An 18103-nucleotide genomic window follows, 5' to 3' on the forward strand; every position below is an offset into this window, starting at 1 on the left:
TTCCTATAATTAAATAATCTGAAATAAAATCAAATTAAAACTTTCAAGTTACTATATTTCATAAATTAATCTGAAATAAAATCAGATTCTAAAACTTGTTTCTAATATACCTGAAACTAAAAGAGATTTTTGATATTTTTCATCCAAAAATTTCAGAAAATTAGAAAAATAGAACGGAGCGATGTGAGAGGCGCCACTCTCACGCCCCTCGCTTCTCCTTTATATAAGTATATTTATTGATGATTGTCCTTTTAATTAAAATTATTATCTTTTTTCTATTTTCTAACTAAAAAAGCCCAATTTTCTAAAAATAACATTAAAGAACATAGCAACTATCATTTTTAACTAAAACACATTATCTTTTTCAGATTTCTAACTAAAAAACCGATTTTCTAAAAATAACACATGCAACATACATTTAAAAAAGATGATATTATTATATATGATCATTAAGATACAACGGATGATATGTTTCAATGAAATACATTAATGTTATTTTTAATTACTACATGTTATCACTTTAAAAATAATATCATAGATCTATATTATCTAATTATAACAACAATAATAATAATAATAATACAATATACTATATTATTATTATTATTATTATTATTGTTATTATAATATCAAAACTGGAATATTAATAATTTTATTGGTCGGTCGAGTTTATCATCCGATCAATATTATTCTACGGGTTTCGTTGATATATAACGTTTCCAAATAATTTTTTTTATTATCATTTAACCAATACATTTAAAAGTTCGGTCAGTATGATCGGTTTGTATTTCAATTAAATTTAAAATATAGACGATAAAATTACAAATGTTAAATCTCTCGTGCCTGACACGGGTTATAAGTTAGTACATATATGTAATTTTTCTTCCAAAATCTTTGATCCAACTCATAACTTTTTTTCCCCAAGAAAAAAAATTCATAAATTCTCTATTTAAAATTTTCGTCTCTTAAATACATATACAGATTTATTTACAATATAGGTAATTTTCCTTCCAAAACCTTTGACACGACTCATAACAGTTTTTTCCCAAGAAAAAAGTCATAAATTCTCAAAAGCAAAGAATATTAACGCCAAATTAATAAATAATCGATGAATTCCTGTATTTGCATTTTTTGTTTACCGGTGTATTTCGATTCTCTATCCACTAGAATCAAATCATCATAAATTATCTCTAGACGCGTTACTATCCCTGGTATATTTAGCAGTTTGCATCTTTTGGTTTAATGCCTTAAAGAGAATTCATTTCTTTATTTAAACATACCAAAATTTCAACTCCCACAACTACCCTCATTATAAAACTACGATACATACTTTTACTTATCAAATTCAAATTATAAGTACAACTGCTTATCACTGATAGGTCAGTAAGAGAAAAGATAAAGAAGACTTCTGCCAAACGCATCGAAGATAGCGAGACCAAGTCGTCCTCCTCTTCCTCCCCCACCCATTTCCTTTTCTTCTCTATCTTCTCTCCCCCACCCTCTTATATATATACATACATATATCACACACATATGTATCTATATTATCTCTTTCTTCTCCGCAGCCTTTGCTAAATCCACCCTTTTGTTTCCAGCAGCAACCCTAGATTTTGTTCCCCTGGTTCTTGATCTGTTTTTTTCTTTTTTCTGCAAGTGGGTGTTTTTTGTTTGGATTTTTTATTGGTTTTTCTGTGTGGGTTTGTGTAAAGATGTCATCTTTGAGCAGAGAATTGGTGTTTCTTATACTCCAATTCCTTGAAGAGGAGAAGTTTAAAGATTCTGTTCATAGGTACAATCTCTCTCCCTCTCTCTCTCTCTCTCTCTCTCTCTCTCTCTCTCTCTCTCTCCCCCTCTCTCTCTTCTTGTGAATGATATGCTTGGTTTTTGTATGGTCAATTTAATGACTTGTTAGGGTAGGGTGAAAAATTGGGTCAACTAGTTTGACTTGTTATTATTATTTTTTGATTTAATTGTGTTTTTAGCATTGTTGTATAAGTGAAGTTACAGTGAGGGATAAACTTGTATTATTTGTGTACTTTGTGAACTAGTATTTGGTTTAATTTAAATTTTAGAGCTTGTTTTGTTTGTTTGTGAAAATACATGTTGCTCTGATTTTTTAGGAATCGATTAATAATACCAGGAAGGGTCTACCTTAACTTTTGATTTGCTTATTAAATAATTTGGGGCAATTAGGTTAATTGGTTGGGTTGTGGGAGTGCAATTAGATTCACTTTCCAGTTAGAAGTAGAGTATATTTCATACATAATTTATTTATATGTGTATTCAACTTGGGTATTTAATTTCTGTGAAATGTATGATTCTTTCTTGATATGGAATCGGTATTTTGTAGGCTTGAGCAAGAATCTGGCTTCTATTTTAATATGAGGTACTTTGAGGAAAAAGTTCATGCCGGTGAATGGGATGAGGTGGAGAAATATCTCTCTGGATATACCAAGGTGGATGACAACCGGTACTCTATGAAGATATTCTTTGAAATCAGGAAGCAGAAGTATCTTGAAGCACTTGATAGGTAATTTGGTATTAAGTATTGTAAATCATATTTTATATTTGTTTAAAGTGTGACTTTTTGTTTTGCTAACGCTATAGTTTTTCTTTAAATTATTAGGCAAGACAAGTCGAAAGCCGTGGACATACTGGTGAATGATTTGAAAGTATTCTCCACTTTCAATGAAGATTTATATAAAGAAATCACTCAGTTGCTAACACTTACCAATTTCAGGTAATATACACATGTGTTTGACAAATATTGTCAAGTAGTGAATTATGTGTGCAATCTTTAATTATTTGGTTGTCGGTCAGGCAGAGCATTAGAAAGTAATATATCTGAGTATCCTTGGGAAAGGGAGCAACCAAGAAGCATATCTTTAAGTATCGATTTCTATTGAATTACTCATTTTATTTTAGTTCATTTACCTTAAATTGGCTGAAAATGATAGTTAGATGTCATATTATAATGTTTCCTTGTGATAGTTATCACTATCGAGTGTTATTTTCAGTCAATATAATTTTTTTTTAACTAATTCATTTTGTGTTTTGTCAGGGAAAATGAGCAATTATCTAAGTACGGGGACACAAAAACCGCCCGTAGTATTATGTTGGTAGAGCTTAAGAAACTTATCGAAGCAAATCCTCTTTTCCGTGAAAAACTTGTTTTTCCCACCTTAAAGTCATCAAGATTAAGGACTTTAATCAACCAAAGGTATGATTGTTGCTCCTTGCTGTAGTATTATGCAATAAAGACTGTGTAGTTCTTAAGCAGCTGCGTTTAAACGGTTTTCTGTGTTTCTTGTGAGGTCTATCTCTTTGCATATTTTATTGCTTGCTTTCTCCTGCTCATTTGTGATTGTGGTTGAATTGTCCTCAAACAACTGACAGTGTCCACTATACTGTGAAACTTCAAATATCATTTTGGTAAAGTTAGGTATAAATTTTTGAAGTGTAAAGATAATTTAATATGTTTACTATATTTGTAATGTATTTCCTGATAAGAAAATCTTACTTGAGGCAAATAATTTTGTTTGTAGTTGATTGTAAATCATGTATATTTATTGAAATTAGCTTTGGACTGGTGTATGAAGTTTTATTTTAAATATATTGTTAGTAATTTGTATGTAGGTTTTGCTATAATCTGAATCATTTTAATTGATTTATACCCTGTACAGTTTGAACTGGCAACATCAGCTGTGTAAAAATCCTAGGCCGAATCCAGATATTAAGACCTTATTCACAGACCATACGTGTGCACCTCCAAATGGTGCTCTTGCACCCACACCAGTCAATATTCCATCTGCCGCAGTTGCGAAGCCTATGGCTTATACACCAATTGGAGCTCACGGTGTATGTTAACTTTGATTTTGGATTTTCTTCTATTTGTAGATTCTGTTTCTTTAAATGTAGGCAGGTGTATCTTCAGCCGACTTACAGTTATGCTTATGTAATTTATATACAGCCGTTTCCGCCTGCGGCAGCTGCTGCCAATGCTAATGTTATGGCAGGTTGGATGGCAAATGCTGCAGCTTCTTCATCAGTTCAAGCAGCTGTTGTTACTGCATCAACCTTGCCTATTCTACCAAATCAAGGTAGATTATGAATGTGAATATGGTCTATATCTGGAAGGATCATTTAAACTGCTAACTTTTGTGATAGTTTTTTAGTGCAATATATCCATACTGCTCTACATTGTACATAAATGCTCATTTTTGAAGTGTACGACCCCATGTTTATTTACTCCCAAGTTCTTGCGGTCATTACCACAAGTTTGTAGTTGCAACAAAATCTTTTTCATTAATAATGCCACGTTGAGCAGATTCACACAGATGTTTTTCACTTGTCATATTCTTTTATATAGTGTCAAGTTTGTATGACCTCGTGTTTACTTACTATCGAGTTCTCTGGTCACAACCACAAGTTTGGAGTTGCACCAAATCGTATCATTAATAATGCCACATTGAGTGGAGCCACACTGATGTTCCTCACTCGTCATATTCTTATTTTCTGCTCTTTTATACAGTGTCAAGTTTGAAACGCCCAATAACACCTCCAACCACTCTGGGTATGCTTGAGTATCAGACTGCTGATCATGAGCAATTAATGAAACGTTTAAGGTCTGCACAGTCTGTTGAAGAGGTACTTCCTGAGGTTACTTTTTAATAATGTTTGATCCAGCTATATTAATATACTGTTATACATTGTTCTTGATGCTAATATTGGTGCAATTTTGTTTCATTAATATACAGGTTACCTATCCAACAGCTCCAGCAGCTCGTCAACAAGCTTCTTGGTCTCTTGATGACTTGCCACGAACGGTAGCTTTCACCATGCATCAAGGATCATCTATTACTAGCATGGATTTTCATCCATCTCATCGGACATTACTTCTTGGTATGATAAGAATTTACATTTTTATACCCTAGTCAGAATCATTTTTCATAGTCTTGGTCTTAGAGTTGGTTGTAGGTAATCATTTGGCTATCTATATCTGACATGAAGGTTTATTATACAGTGGGTTGTGGTAATGGTGATATCACACTTTGGGAAGTAGCGATGCGTGAGAAGTTGATCTCGAAGCCCTTTAAAATATGGGATATCTCAACTTGTTCAATGGCTTTTCAGGTTCTTTTACCACTACATGATTCTTTAATTACAGTCCTCAAGTCAGTGCATGAAGGTTAATAATTTGGAATATTGTTTCTTTTGAGGGTTCAAAATTTGTAATCAAGTGAAAATACCCTATTAAATATTATTCAGATCTAATAATTACTTTATCCATCATTTAGTTCAACCAATTACTTGCTTCCATAAAAACTAACATTCTAATATAATTTCCATGCTTTTACAATGTATTTACTTGTACAGGCATCTGTAAGCAAGGAGTCACCAATATCTGTAAGCCGTGTTACATGGAGTCCTGATGGAAACTACTTGGGTATGGATAACAATGAACTTGGTGTATATAATTACTTTATAGTTGATATCAATTTGTTGAGAAAGTAAAAGAACTTTTAGCTAATTTCTGAAAGGTACCTTTAATTAATTCTTATTATATCATGCTGCAGGGGCTGCATTTGCGAAGCATTTAGTTCATGTGTATGCGTATTCTGGACCTAATGAACTAAACCATCATCTAGAGGTGATTTATGATTTTGCGACCTATTTAACAAATCTTTGTTTGTAGATAGTGCCTGCCTTACATCTTTCTGTAAAAGCAGATAGACGCACATGCTGGTGGAGTAAATGACTTGGCTTTTGCTAATCCAAACAAGCAGTTGTGCATAATAACCTGTGGGGATGACAAGTTGATAAAGGTGCCGAATGCTATAGCATATTTTGTTTAATCTGCTTTGCTAGTTCCACCCTCCTGTGTGATGCTTACTCTGTTAAACTATTAACTCAAAAAAATGTAACAGGTTTGGGATATGACAGGGAAAAAGCTATTTAACTTTGAAGGGCATGAATCACCAGTGTATTCTGTATGCCCTCACCAAAAAGAGAATATTCAGGTATGACATAATTAGATAATTTTGAAGTTGGTTTTTAGTATCCAAGGTTTGTGTTATGTTTTTCTTCCTCGAAAATTGGTGCATGATGAATTTGAGCTGTATCATCTGTGAGCGTGGATAGTTTGGGTCAGTGATGGATCCATACAGAATTTGTATGACCCATTGAGTTGTATTTATGTAAGACCAAAGATCAAACCGGGAACTGTAGTATTAGTTAAAGCATTCTTTAATGTTCAATATAAACTTTGCACGGTGATTAGAATCATTACACTACAGGTTATTAATCTGGTAGCCTGCCACATCTTACTATTGAGAAAATAGGAAAGAATGTGAGATAACTTAAAAATGTTAAATTTTATTTAGGTTTGATACCTCTAATACTGAACAACAAATTTCTACTATTCCACAATTGTAGGCGCTAACTTTGCATAAGCAAGTACACAATTGTCTGGCATTAGTAGCATTATTGTTGATGATATTTCATCTACTCTCACTGATGTGGATCTATTTCCATAGATAGTATTGTCTTAAAAACAAAACTTTGAATATTGCGACTTGAGCAGTGATGGTTACTGCAGTCCTCAAGTTCTTTGCCTTCATGGTATTTGTGTTCTTTCATCTTGCAGATGTATTTACATCTTACTACTATATTGTTTGCAGTTCATTTTTTCAACTGCAATTGATGGGAAAATTAAGGCCTGGCTCTATGATAATATTGGTTCAAGGGTTGACTATGATGCACCTGGGAGATGGTGCACTACTATGCTTTACAGTGCCGATGGCAGTAGGTTAGTGATATCAGTATTCACTTATATTCTCTGTTTTGATATATTTTAAAGCAGTTACTGTAAATCTAGTTGTGTGAATCTAGGATGCGGTTTGTTTATTATGTTTGACGCTTAGTCACATATCTGTTTTTAAGCTTGTCATCATATCGAATACTTTATTTCAGATTGTTTTCTTGTGGAACAAGTAAAGATGGAGACTCTTTCCTGGTTGAATGGAATGAGAGTGAAGGAGCAATAAAGCGATCATATTCTGGATTTAGAAAAAAATCAGTTGGTATCGTGCAATTTGACACAACTCAAAACCACTTTTTGGCTGTTGGCGAAGATAGTCAGATCAAGTTTTGGGATATGGACAACACAAACATGCTCACAAGTACAGATGCTGATGGCGGACTACCGGTCAGTATTTCATTCATCTCTTGCAATTTTACCATGACCTACCAATAGAGATCGCATCCTAAAAATTTCCAGAAAAGGAAAGAGCCCCAAGAGATAACTTGCACTGCTGTGAATCTTGCTGACAATGAGAACCACAGATCAGTAATTGACTTGATCTTTATTTTGTGCAGACTCTGCCTCGTTTGAGATTTAACAAAGAAGGTAATCTTCTTGCTGTTACTACTGAGAATAGTGGTATCAAGATACTTGCAAATGCGTCTGGCCTTAGGTTATTAAGGTCTGTTGAAGCCCCACCCTTTGAAGCATTAAGGTCAGCACCAGAGCCAGCTGCAGTTAAGGTATTATCCTTTTTTTAAAAGTATAACAACTATGTTGGATGATGCGACGTGTCAGTATGTGATCATCGTCTCGTGTTGATTTTCTGGGGTTGAATATATAGGCTTCTGGATCTTCTGCTATTCCAAATGTCAATCCAGTTAATTGCAAAGTGGAAAGAAGCTCTCCTGTAAGGCCAGCTGCCGTTCTTGTAAGTCAATATATTTCTATTATATGTTTAATAAGCAGATTGTTCTATAGTACTCTCAGAAATGTTGTTTACGGAAAGGGTATTTGCACAATCTTTTGATAAAATAATGTCTGTGATGTCAACATCTGTGGCTGTATTTAGAGATGTTTGGTTAGCTATAGATATTCTAGATTTTTTTTAGAATAGTAATACTGATGGTAATGTTTGTTTATGTTGTTACCCAGAATGGAGCTGATTCTGTGGCTAGAAGCATGGAAAAGCCTAGGCATGTAGATGATGTAACCGAAAAAACCAAATCCTGGCAGTTGACGGAGATTACGGATCCTGTCCAGTGTCGGCTTGTGACAATGCCTGACAGCACTGATGCTACTAACAAGGTGTGAGCCGAGTTATGTTTGCATTTCTCAGTTAGAGTTGTATATATTTTTGTCTTGATCTCTATATATTTATCTAGGTTGCTCGGCTTCTCTACACGAACTCTGGTGTGGGCATTTTGGCACTTGGTTCAAATGGAATTCAACGGCTTTGGAAGTGGACCCGAAATGAACAAAATCCAAGTGGAAAGGTAATGAAGAGAAGAAATATTTGAATTTTAAATTCTCTGTTAACATCTTTTTGTCGAGTACTTTGGGCAGAATGCTGATGTCGTTTGGGTTGTAAAGGCCACTACCAATGTTGTTCCGCAGCATTGGCAACCGAACAGTGGTCTTCTTATGACCAATGATGTTTCAGGTGTCAACCTTGAGGAAGCGTTTCCATGCATAGCCCTCTCGAAGAATGATTCTTATGTAATGTCAGCCTCTGGTGGAAAGGTTTCATTATTCAACATGATGACATTTAAGGTATATTTGAATTTTGCTTAAATTGCTCAAATTGTTAAATTATAGCATGTTGATAGTTTCCTATCTACAAAACATAGGTTATGACGACATTCATGCCGCCTCCACCAACTTCAACCTTCCTAGCATTCCATCCCCAAGATAACAACATAATAGCAATTGGAATGGAGGATTCAACTATTCACATCTACAATGTTAGGGTTGATGAGGTAAGAATTGCAATCTGGGTTTTCTTGAGTAGTATGACTAAAGCTGATTTTAGCAACTTTCTGTGCATCAGGTAAAATCTAAACTTAAGGGTCATCAAAAGAGAGTGACAGGTTTAGCATTTTCCACCAATCTGAACATTCTGATTTCATCTGGTGCTGATGCTCAGGTAAGCTACAGCTTAAAGCTTTAGTAAAATTCCTCCGTAATATTTCCGATCACCCAACACATATATGACCCAATCCAATAATGTCCTTCAATAGCTTGAAACAAAAAGATTCTGTGCAATAATAATGCATCATCTCGACATCTCCTACTCATTTTATATAAATAGAAGGAAGGAGGGACTCGGAGAATATTTCATATTGTGTCAATATATAACTTATAAGTGAGTTTCAATATCGGGGATAAGATTATTGTTTTGGCAAGGGACTTAGTGTTGCTTTCGGCAAGTATGTTTGTCAAAAAGTAAATAGTATGATTGGTCCTGGAATCATCTTATGGGTACAAATTCTTTCTGAATTTGATCAACAAGTTACAAAAAATGATACAGGAAATATGCATCACAATTAGGGCAATCTTAGTGCGTTTCCGAGTGAATTATTCTGTCATTTTAGATCTAACTTTCCCATGTTTGGCTTATATCATCATTATCTTATCTGGACTTTCATTCTGTCTCAAGTATCCTTAGTTCACACTCGACACTCGTACATGGGTATGGGCACTCTTAAACTTATTTTGGTTCGAATGTGTGAAATGTCAAGATGTTGTCAAGTTCAACACTTGGACAAGTATCTATGTTGGGCACTTCCAGTCGAGTTTAGGTAACAAAGTGACAATATAGCAAGTATTGATCAAGGGGTTAATAACAAATGTAACCTGAATGGCCTGTCTACTTATGACAGTGTACTTATACTTGCTTGGCTCTTCTTGATTTTTGCCTGATGGAAGGTTGCTATTTGTTTGGTTAAAATAATCATATATAGCCCCTTTCTCTAAATATCTTGGCAATACAATGGGATCAATAGTTTAGACCTTTGATTTATATACCTTCTCCTTGATATTGGCATAATGCATGCAAAACTAATGTAAATGTTCATATATTTGATTGTACTTAATAATATGGCCTACCTACATGTCAGCTTTGTGTTTGGAGCATTGATACTTGGGAGAAAAGAAAGTCAGTTCCAATACAACTACCTGCCGGGAAGTCTCCTAGTGGTGATACACGAGTACAATTTCACTCTGATCAAATCCGTCTACTTGTATCACATGAAACACAATTAGCATTATATGACGCCTCCAAGATGGATTGCATCCGGCAGGTAAAAGTAGTAATCAGCATCTGGCATGAATCTCCATCGCATTACTTAAATCATTGCTAATACTTCTGTGCATTCTTGTACCGTAGTGGGTTCCCCAAGATGTCCTCTCAGCGCCTATATCTTGTGCCACATATTCATGCAACAGTCAACTTGTTTATGCATCTTTCTGTGATGGAAATGTCGGGGTGTTTGATGGCGATAACCTGAGACTAAGATGTCGTATTGGGCCAACAGTGTACCTGTCTCCGGCAGTAGTGAACGGGTAAGACTATCAGATTGGAATGTTGATATCATAATATGCTTAATTGTGTTTTGTGTTGCTGCGGTTCGTATTGCTGTTTATTACATCCTTCGTCCCTTTTTAGTTGTCCGCTTTTAACTTTTAATGGTCAAATTGACAATTTTTTGACCAAAGATTAAGGACAAATTTTTATTAATTTAAAAACTGAAAATTGCACTTTAAAATAGATTTTATGTACTTTATAATGAATATAAATTTTACTTATTTTTTCAAGTATATAATATATATAGAGTTCAGTCAAACTTTGGTCAGTTTGACTATTGAAAGTCAAAACTGGACAACTAAAAAGGGATGGAGGGAGTGCATGATAATTTAACTTCAAATGCTCCGTGATCCAATGCAGTTATAATTCCACTGCACAATGACAGTTCATTACATTTCTATATCAGCCTTGCTAGCAAATCTATATTTCCACTGTTTTATGATTTCTTATATACTTCCCTGTCAAAAAAATCCTTGTTTATGGAGTAATAAAAAAAAAGATAAAATAGTCGATGCATCTGATTTGATCTAAAACTTGCAAGCATTTAATCCTGAAACTGTAAATCTGACCTAGTTAAAATGTGCTATTATGCAGAAGCCAGTCTGTGTACCCCTTAGTCGTTGCATCACATCCACAAGATCCAAATCAGTTTGCGGTTGGGTTGACAGACGGGTCTGTTAAAGTTATAGAACCTACCGAGTCTGAAGGCAAATGGGGAGTAACTCCGCCAGCTGATAGCGGTAGAAATCCATCATCATCCACCAGCAACCATGCAGGGGAGCAGCTTCAAAGATAACGTCTCCTGTATATTTAGGTCGTGATAGTCATCCTTTTCATGATCCTGTTTATTTTAGCTGTTTTAGAACTTAGATTAATTTGATTTACGTGTCGACTTATAGACGAAGATAGGATTCATGTTTAGAGAAGATCTCAGACTGTATAATTTATTGTTAACCCAGCTTTTTTATTTATATAATTGTTCAGTTCTATCTCTCTTTCTTTCCCCTTCTACATGGTGCCCAAATTTTGGTTTTTCGTTTGTGTGGGATTGTTGCAGCAAAAGTCCCTGTTTAGGAATGGGGGCAGATTCCATAATTAATTTTGAGCTCGAGATTCAGATAAATAATTTTTGAGTTCGGAATCCGGGGATTAGGATAACTTGAAGTGTGTTGACCAGGATGCTCTTCGAGAAACTTGTGTAGTGGAATTCATACAATAAAATGAAGATTGCAAAAGCTAATATTTCTGCATGATTTGATGTGATCTAACAAGAAAAATGCAAGAATTTCTAAAATGGATCCGAGGTACATAATTACTTGTACTAGCATTTAGATTTAGGAACTCTAGCATTGCCCGTTCAACATTGTGTTGCTCTCCAAATGATTACTTTAAACCTTATTGGCCAAGAGTTTGTGGATGATCTTCAAGGCTTTCCGCATCAGTTGTACTGACGAATTGCCTCGCTCCAGGGCAAGGAGCATCAGGAGGATTTCCAGGGTTTTCTAAACTGATAACTATAGCCGATGATGGTCTTCTGTAATCTATCCATCTCTTGGTAAAAGTTGATACCCTTTTGAAAAGATCACTGCAGTCTGCCGTAGACGATAACAAGCATATAATGTACCTACTGATGTATATGGCGAGAGCAACTGTTGATGTGCAGCCACTTAACACAAAGAGTATTGCAAAGCTATCTAAACCAATACTAGCATCTTCATTTGAAAACAAAACTGGTTCCGCGCATTCCTTAGAGTTAATGTATCTCTCCTCAAGTTCCAGAAGCTTCCCATTTTCAGAAATTTTGAGTATTGCCTTGTTTATATCTGGAAGCAATGGGAAGTTCTTCTTAAACGCCTGTCATCATGTATACAACCAATTAATGATTTGTTATTGTACAGAAATAGCAGATAAATCCCACTAGACTAGTTCAAAAGGAAGAAGCTTAAACGTGTTGAATAATAATTGTGTAAATTTTGTGTTCATCTTCAGACTGACAGTAGCCTCAGAAGTTGTCATTCTTCTTGTTAGAAACTACCAGGATGATGTGTAGCGAGAGGAAGTGAACTTACAAAACCATATCCTCCAACTTTAAATATTTTTTCAGTTGTCATGAAGCTTTTGCAGTACTGAGCAAGAAAGAGTTTAGCGGAAGGAACTTCAAGAAAGATGCCAGCTATTTCTCCGGTTTTAAGGGCTTTTGCAGATGCACTTGTTGATGAGTACTTCTTGATCTGTGCCGGGCTGAAACCCAAGGCATTGATCATGTAGGATTCAAGAAATGCCCCTCTGCAATAGCCAACTGTTGCATTCATGTTCTTGAGTGATTCAACATCCTTGGTAGCCGGTGCAAGTCTTTGAGCAGTGAGCATATTAGAAAGGATGGATAAGTAACTCTGTGTAAGTATTAGTGCCACAAAGAGCCAAACAACCATTACCATCCTTGATAACTTACTTTGCAGTTTGTCGGCTACATATTTCACAAAAGCATAAGACTAGTGTTATGTATGGGTCATCATGTCATCCGTGAAACAGAATTAGAACCTAGTTGCTAATAGAACTTACCACTCAAAGTGAAAAGTGTTGTAGATGCTGGCCAAAAGAGTGTTCCAAACTGATTCCAGAGAGTGCCAGATCTAAATTCAGGATTGTAATTTCTCTCAATCAGCCATACTATGAAGCCATTGTAGATGGTTATAGCTAGTATCAGGCCCCATAGTTCCGTCGTGAAGGGATTCATGAAGAGCCACATTTGAATAGGTAATCTGGACCGAATGGGTACTACTAATACCATTCCTGATTCTGTATAAGCCAGTGAGAAATCTGCGTACTTTTGTCTTTCTTCAAGAATTGTTACATCACCAGCTACCACATCAAACTTCTGTTTAAATAAATGAGAACTGGATTTGAATGCATAAATTAAGTAGTTTCTTACAAAATCACCATCATTGACAAAATTTGAAAAATCTTACCCCTAAAGCTCTTTGTTTCACCAAGTCATCATACTCTCCATCGAAAGAGTAATAGTTGTATGTGAAGTCGTTTTTAACATCTACAATGTTCATTGCTTCCTCGAACACCTTGAGTGAAAATCCATCATAAGAAGTTACATTAGTTTTAGGATCAGTTTTTACCTTCACAAATTGTTGGAACATCGACCGGGCTGGAACACCCACCCTAATAGGCTCTGATCTACTTGTTAGAATACGCCGTCTTCTCTTAGTTGGCTGCATATGACTAGCCTCTGAGAAATCTGTGTAGGTTCTTTTTTTCGGAAATGCTACATCACCAGCTAACCCAACAAACTTCTGTCTAATTTAATGACAATTAGATCCTAATACACATATTAGGATGTAGCTTCTTAACATATTACACATTGAAAAAGTTTGAAAATTCTTACCCATAAAGTTATTTGTTTCACCAAAACATCATACTCTCCCATGAAAGAGGAAAAATTGTTCAGGTCATTGCTAAGATCTGCAATTTTCCTCGCTTCTTCCAACACTCCAATTGAAAACCCATCATAAGAAGTCGCATGACTTCTGGGATCACTTTCTACCTTCACAAATTGTAGAAAGGTCGTTTGGTCAGTTACACCCATCCAAATTGGCTCTGCCCTACTTGTCACAATTCGTCGTCTTCTCTCAGCCTGCCATGGTTGTGCCGAAAACAGGACATCTTTTAAAATCTTAATAGAGTTAAGGCAAGGAGCTTCAACATCAATAGTTCCAGAAAATCCCAAGTCTTTTATCCCATACCGACCTTGATGAGTCATTCCAATGACATTAACATATTCTTCTACCTTGCCAAAAGTTTTTTTCAATTTAACACCAGTTTTGGCTGCTGCAATTCTTTGGAACAGATTTGTGGCATCGGGATTGCAGAAAAGAGCCCGAACAGGGTTATAAGCCTGTGAAACGAAGATGCCAGGCTCATCATGTTCTTCATAATCAGGATGAATACTCCTGAAGTTTGACCGTGATCTTTTCTTAAAATTATGAAATATCTGCCCTTGTTCTGGAATGTAAGTTTTAGTCCCATAGATGTCCTGCATTGATGAAAATTTTCTGGGACTGATGGAATGGAAGAGATCCGTGATCCATGCAGACCCGATTTGTGTCATATTCAGTTTCTTGGCTCCAAGAGTTGCAGGAAACACTTTAAACTTTTGTTTCTTGAGCTGATTGGATTGGAGAAACCAAGTAAATGTTGGCGTTGATGGAATTGAATCAGCGGAAGATTGAAATACGGGTTTATGATCACCAGTTTCTTCACTAGCTGCCTTGACATCATCCCACTCAAGATCTTCCAAATATGTTTCTGCAATAATTCAATATGTTTCACTTCATACAGCAGTGAAAAGCTACGTGAGTGTGTGACAAGGGCGGCTCAATAATTTGGGAGGCCTATGTAAAACTAATTTTTTGAAATAAAATTATTAATTTTAAATATATGAATATATTCTTTCTACCGACACGCACTTTAATGATTTCTATAAATATAGTTTTACAACTTATTTCTAAAATAAAAATTTTAATATTAATGTTTATCTAGAAAAAAGGAAATTCTTAAAAAAGAATCATAATACTATACTGTAAACATTAAACCATCATCTGCTATATACAATTGAGAGGACTAAGAGAGTATAATATAGAAAAAAATAGTTATTATAATATATAATTTATGATAAAAAATAATATTATATATTAATATTTACTAAGAATACTTAGTGAATTGATAAAAAGGCTCAAAAAATAATTTAATAATTAATAATTAAATTCAAAATAACTACTACAAGAATATGGTATTAATTTACGATAATATTAATTGTGGCCAGAAATGCAAAGAGGAAATATAAGATGGGGATCTTTATCAAAAATACTCCCACTGTTTCAATTTATATATCCAGTTTTAGAAATAAAATTTGTTTCAATTTATTTATCCACTTCAACGTTCAATGTAAAATTATATTTCTAATGTCATTTCTACTTCAAATATATGTTATTTATATTTCATAGATCAACCTCATTCCACGTATCACAGTCATTTAGTATAATTAATTTACGAACAATCACTTTAAAAATTCACTTTTTTTAAGTAAACATATAATTTGAAATGGAGGGAGTTTACTAGAAAATTAAAAGAAATATATAGAAATATTATGGACCCTGTGCAGGAGCATGTTGGCCCATTCATAGGCCCTAAATTGATTTGCGAAGAAACTGAACTGTAAGTCTGCAAGTGAAAAAGTTTACCTTCCAAAGCTGCAAGACCAGGTCTGGCTTGATAGTCTTGAGAGTGAAGAAGCAGGTTTCGATTTCTAATAAAACAGAAATCGCAAACTACCATCTCTATGGCTACTTTAGCCTCTTTGCGAGATCGAGAAGTTGTGCGAAACATAGCGCATTTACCAATCGTCCCGGGCCTTCCATTGTTTCCGACTGGGCTGATCAGGCTACCGTCGGCGATTTTCACTTGTAAATTAAGCAACGGGCATGAAAAAGACATAGTAACAAGCAAGACGAAGTGAATAAAATGGCTCATCAGTTTTTGTTAGTGAAATCACAAAATCAAAATAACTTAGGACCATTTCAAATTCCAGTCATCTCACTAGCGAATCTGCCAGTGAAGTGACAAGATAAAGTTTTTTATATTAAGAAAAATTACCCGGCAAAGAAAAGAATAAATTAGTGGCAAGAAATTCAGTGCAACTTTCGTATGAATTTCCTCTCAGTTCAACCATATCGCTCTCAAAACAAGGTTGACGAGAGTGTTAAATTACTCTCTCCATCCCAAATTAGATGAGCTTGACTTTGGGCACGTAACTTAAGGTGCATTGACCGTATAGTTCCGAAATTTATTTTTCTAATTTTCTTTTGTAAATTAAAATTTCATATTTAAATTTTTATTTTAAAAAATAAAATTTCAAAAATAAGTAATGTATCTATACGATCAATGGACTTTAAAGCGCGTGCGGCGTGCCCGAAATCAACGAGCTCATCTAATTTGGGATTAATTTGGGATGAAGGGAGGACTGAAGAAAAGTCTTCCTATTAGGGATCGGCATTCACCCCGCCCCGCTCGACCCCGATCCGATCCCCGCCCCGTTCGGGTCGGGGATTCGGGGAATTTTTCGGGGGCGGGGCGGGGATCGGGGAAAGTTCTATAAAAAATTCGGGGATCGGGGCGGGGTCGGGGATTGGTGTCTCCCCGCCCCGATCCCCGACCCCGATTATATATATATATATATATATATAATAATATATTTATGTATATATATTATACTAAATATATTATTTAAAATAGATAAGCTTTATAATATAATTAAAATTAAAATATAATCTTTATTTTTATTGATTGATTATATATATATATATTATAATATAATATATTTAATAATATTAAATTGTCGTTTAATTATATTATAAATCAATTGTAATATGATTTGATGTTGAAATATAAGATAATATTATTTTATTAGTATATTGGGAGTTAGTAGTTTGTTTTTTTATTAAAATGTATATTATATATTATAAATTATTATGTTTTTATTAAAAATAAAATTCCCCGACTCCCCGCGGGGATCCCCGTTCCCCATTCGGGGCGGGGATCGGGGAGAAAAATAATCCCCGTTCTGGGTTCGGGGCGGGGTCGGGAATGGGTCATGAATTCGGAGATCGGGGTCGGGGATAGCACTCCCCGTCCCCGAAGTGCCCCGTGCCCATCCCTACTTCCTATGAAACTTACGGAAGGTAGAGAAGACCTCAACAGACCCCATGATCGTACAACCTCTATAGTCAATTGGTTTACCCATAATTAGTTACTGCAGTATTTCTCTGGGATTGAAGTTGCTGAGATTAATAGGAAACGATAAAATATTATAAATAAAAACAATTCAGACTTCTAAAGATATACCCCCTCTGTTTTTTATTATTTGAAGTTTTGATTTTGACACACATCTTTAGGTTTGTTTTTTTTGACAGAAATACACTTGCTCGTATCGATATACGCCAATACTCCGAGGAGTTTCTTTCATTCAAAAAAACTTATCATTTAACCAAAGACATGAAAATATAGACAATAAGACCTTAATGTCCGAAAAGAAAACGTCCCAACTTGTTAGACCACGGCACCTGAAACAAATACGATTCATTAATAACAAGAAAATTAATAATAATAAATTTAATAATTAAAATCACTATAGATTATCAAAAGATGGTACAAGTAGAAGAAATGATAAAAATAAAAATATTTTGACAAAAAGAAGATAATATAAGAAAGAAAACAGAAAAAAAAAATCTAACTAAAGGGAGACCCTTTGGTTAGATCTATATAACAAGATAAATAATTACTGAGAATAATTAATAAAATAAGTATTAAAATAAAACTATAATTTTCAAAAAATATCTAAAAATTTAAATAACAAATTAAATTAAAAGTAATTAACAAGCCAACAAAATGGCACCAAATTGCCGATTATTAGGCCAAGAATATATGCCAATAATAATTTAAAATATAAATATTAAATTACATACTGCTGATATTTTGGGACTGAGTTTGCAAAGCTTGTTATTTTTGATTGATTTTTTTTTTGTGAATTAAACGTTTGATTATATATTTTTATTCAAAAAAAAATTTAAATAATAATATTTTTAACTACTCGGTCAAAGCACTTAAAAGTGTGTGCTCAATGTCAAAACGTCAAATAAAAAAACAAA

The 18103-nt window shown here is 34.5% G+C and overlaps 2 protein-coding genes across 2 annotated transcripts; one reads left to right on the forward strand and one right to left on the reverse strand.

Moving 5' to 3' along the window:
- The first annotated feature begins 1418 nt into the window (after positions 1-1418).
- Positions 1419-11381, forward strand: LOC108204091 (topless-related protein 3). Its single transcript, XM_017373387.2, has 25 exons — positions 1419-1789; positions 2351-2530; positions 2627-2740; positions 3062-3220; positions 3684-3858; positions 3971-4100; positions 4532-4647; positions 4758-4902; positions 5024-5133; positions 5377-5446; positions 5577-5650; positions 5730-5825; positions 5928-6020; positions 6681-6808; positions 6973-7207; positions 7378-7545; positions 7647-7733; positions 7958-8110; positions 8188-8298; positions 8396-8575; positions 8653-8781; positions 8853-8948; positions 9922-10104; positions 10191-10366; positions 10983-11381. Exons 1-25 carry the CDS (start codon positions 1710-1712, stop codon positions 11182-11184), a joined length of 3390 nt encoding a protein of 1129 aa, XP_017228876.1. The 5' UTR covers positions 1419-1709; the 3' UTR covers positions 11185-11381.
- Positions 11382-11653: 272 nt separating this feature from the next.
- Positions 11654-16048, reverse strand: LOC108206368 (glutamate receptor 2.1). Its single transcript, XM_017376646.2, has 6 exons — positions 15641-16048; positions 13786-14705; positions 13358-13693; positions 12951-13266; positions 12458-12855; positions 11654-12242 (listed from the first exon to the last, which is right to left on the reverse strand). The coding sequence occupies exons 1-6, from the start codon at positions 15927-15929 to the stop codon at positions 11784-11786; spliced, it is 2718 nt and encodes a 905-aa protein (XP_017232135.1). The 5' UTR covers positions 15930-16048; the 3' UTR covers positions 11654-11783.
- Positions 16049-18103: the final 2055 nt, after the last annotated feature.

The sequence above is a fragment of the Daucus carota genome, chromosome 1, assembly GCF_001625215.2.
Source record: "Daucus carota subsp. sativus chromosome 1, DH1 v3.0, whole genome shotgun sequence".
Taxonomy (NCBI): domain Eukaryota; kingdom Viridiplantae; phylum Streptophyta; class Magnoliopsida; order Apiales; family Apiaceae; genus Daucus; species Daucus carota.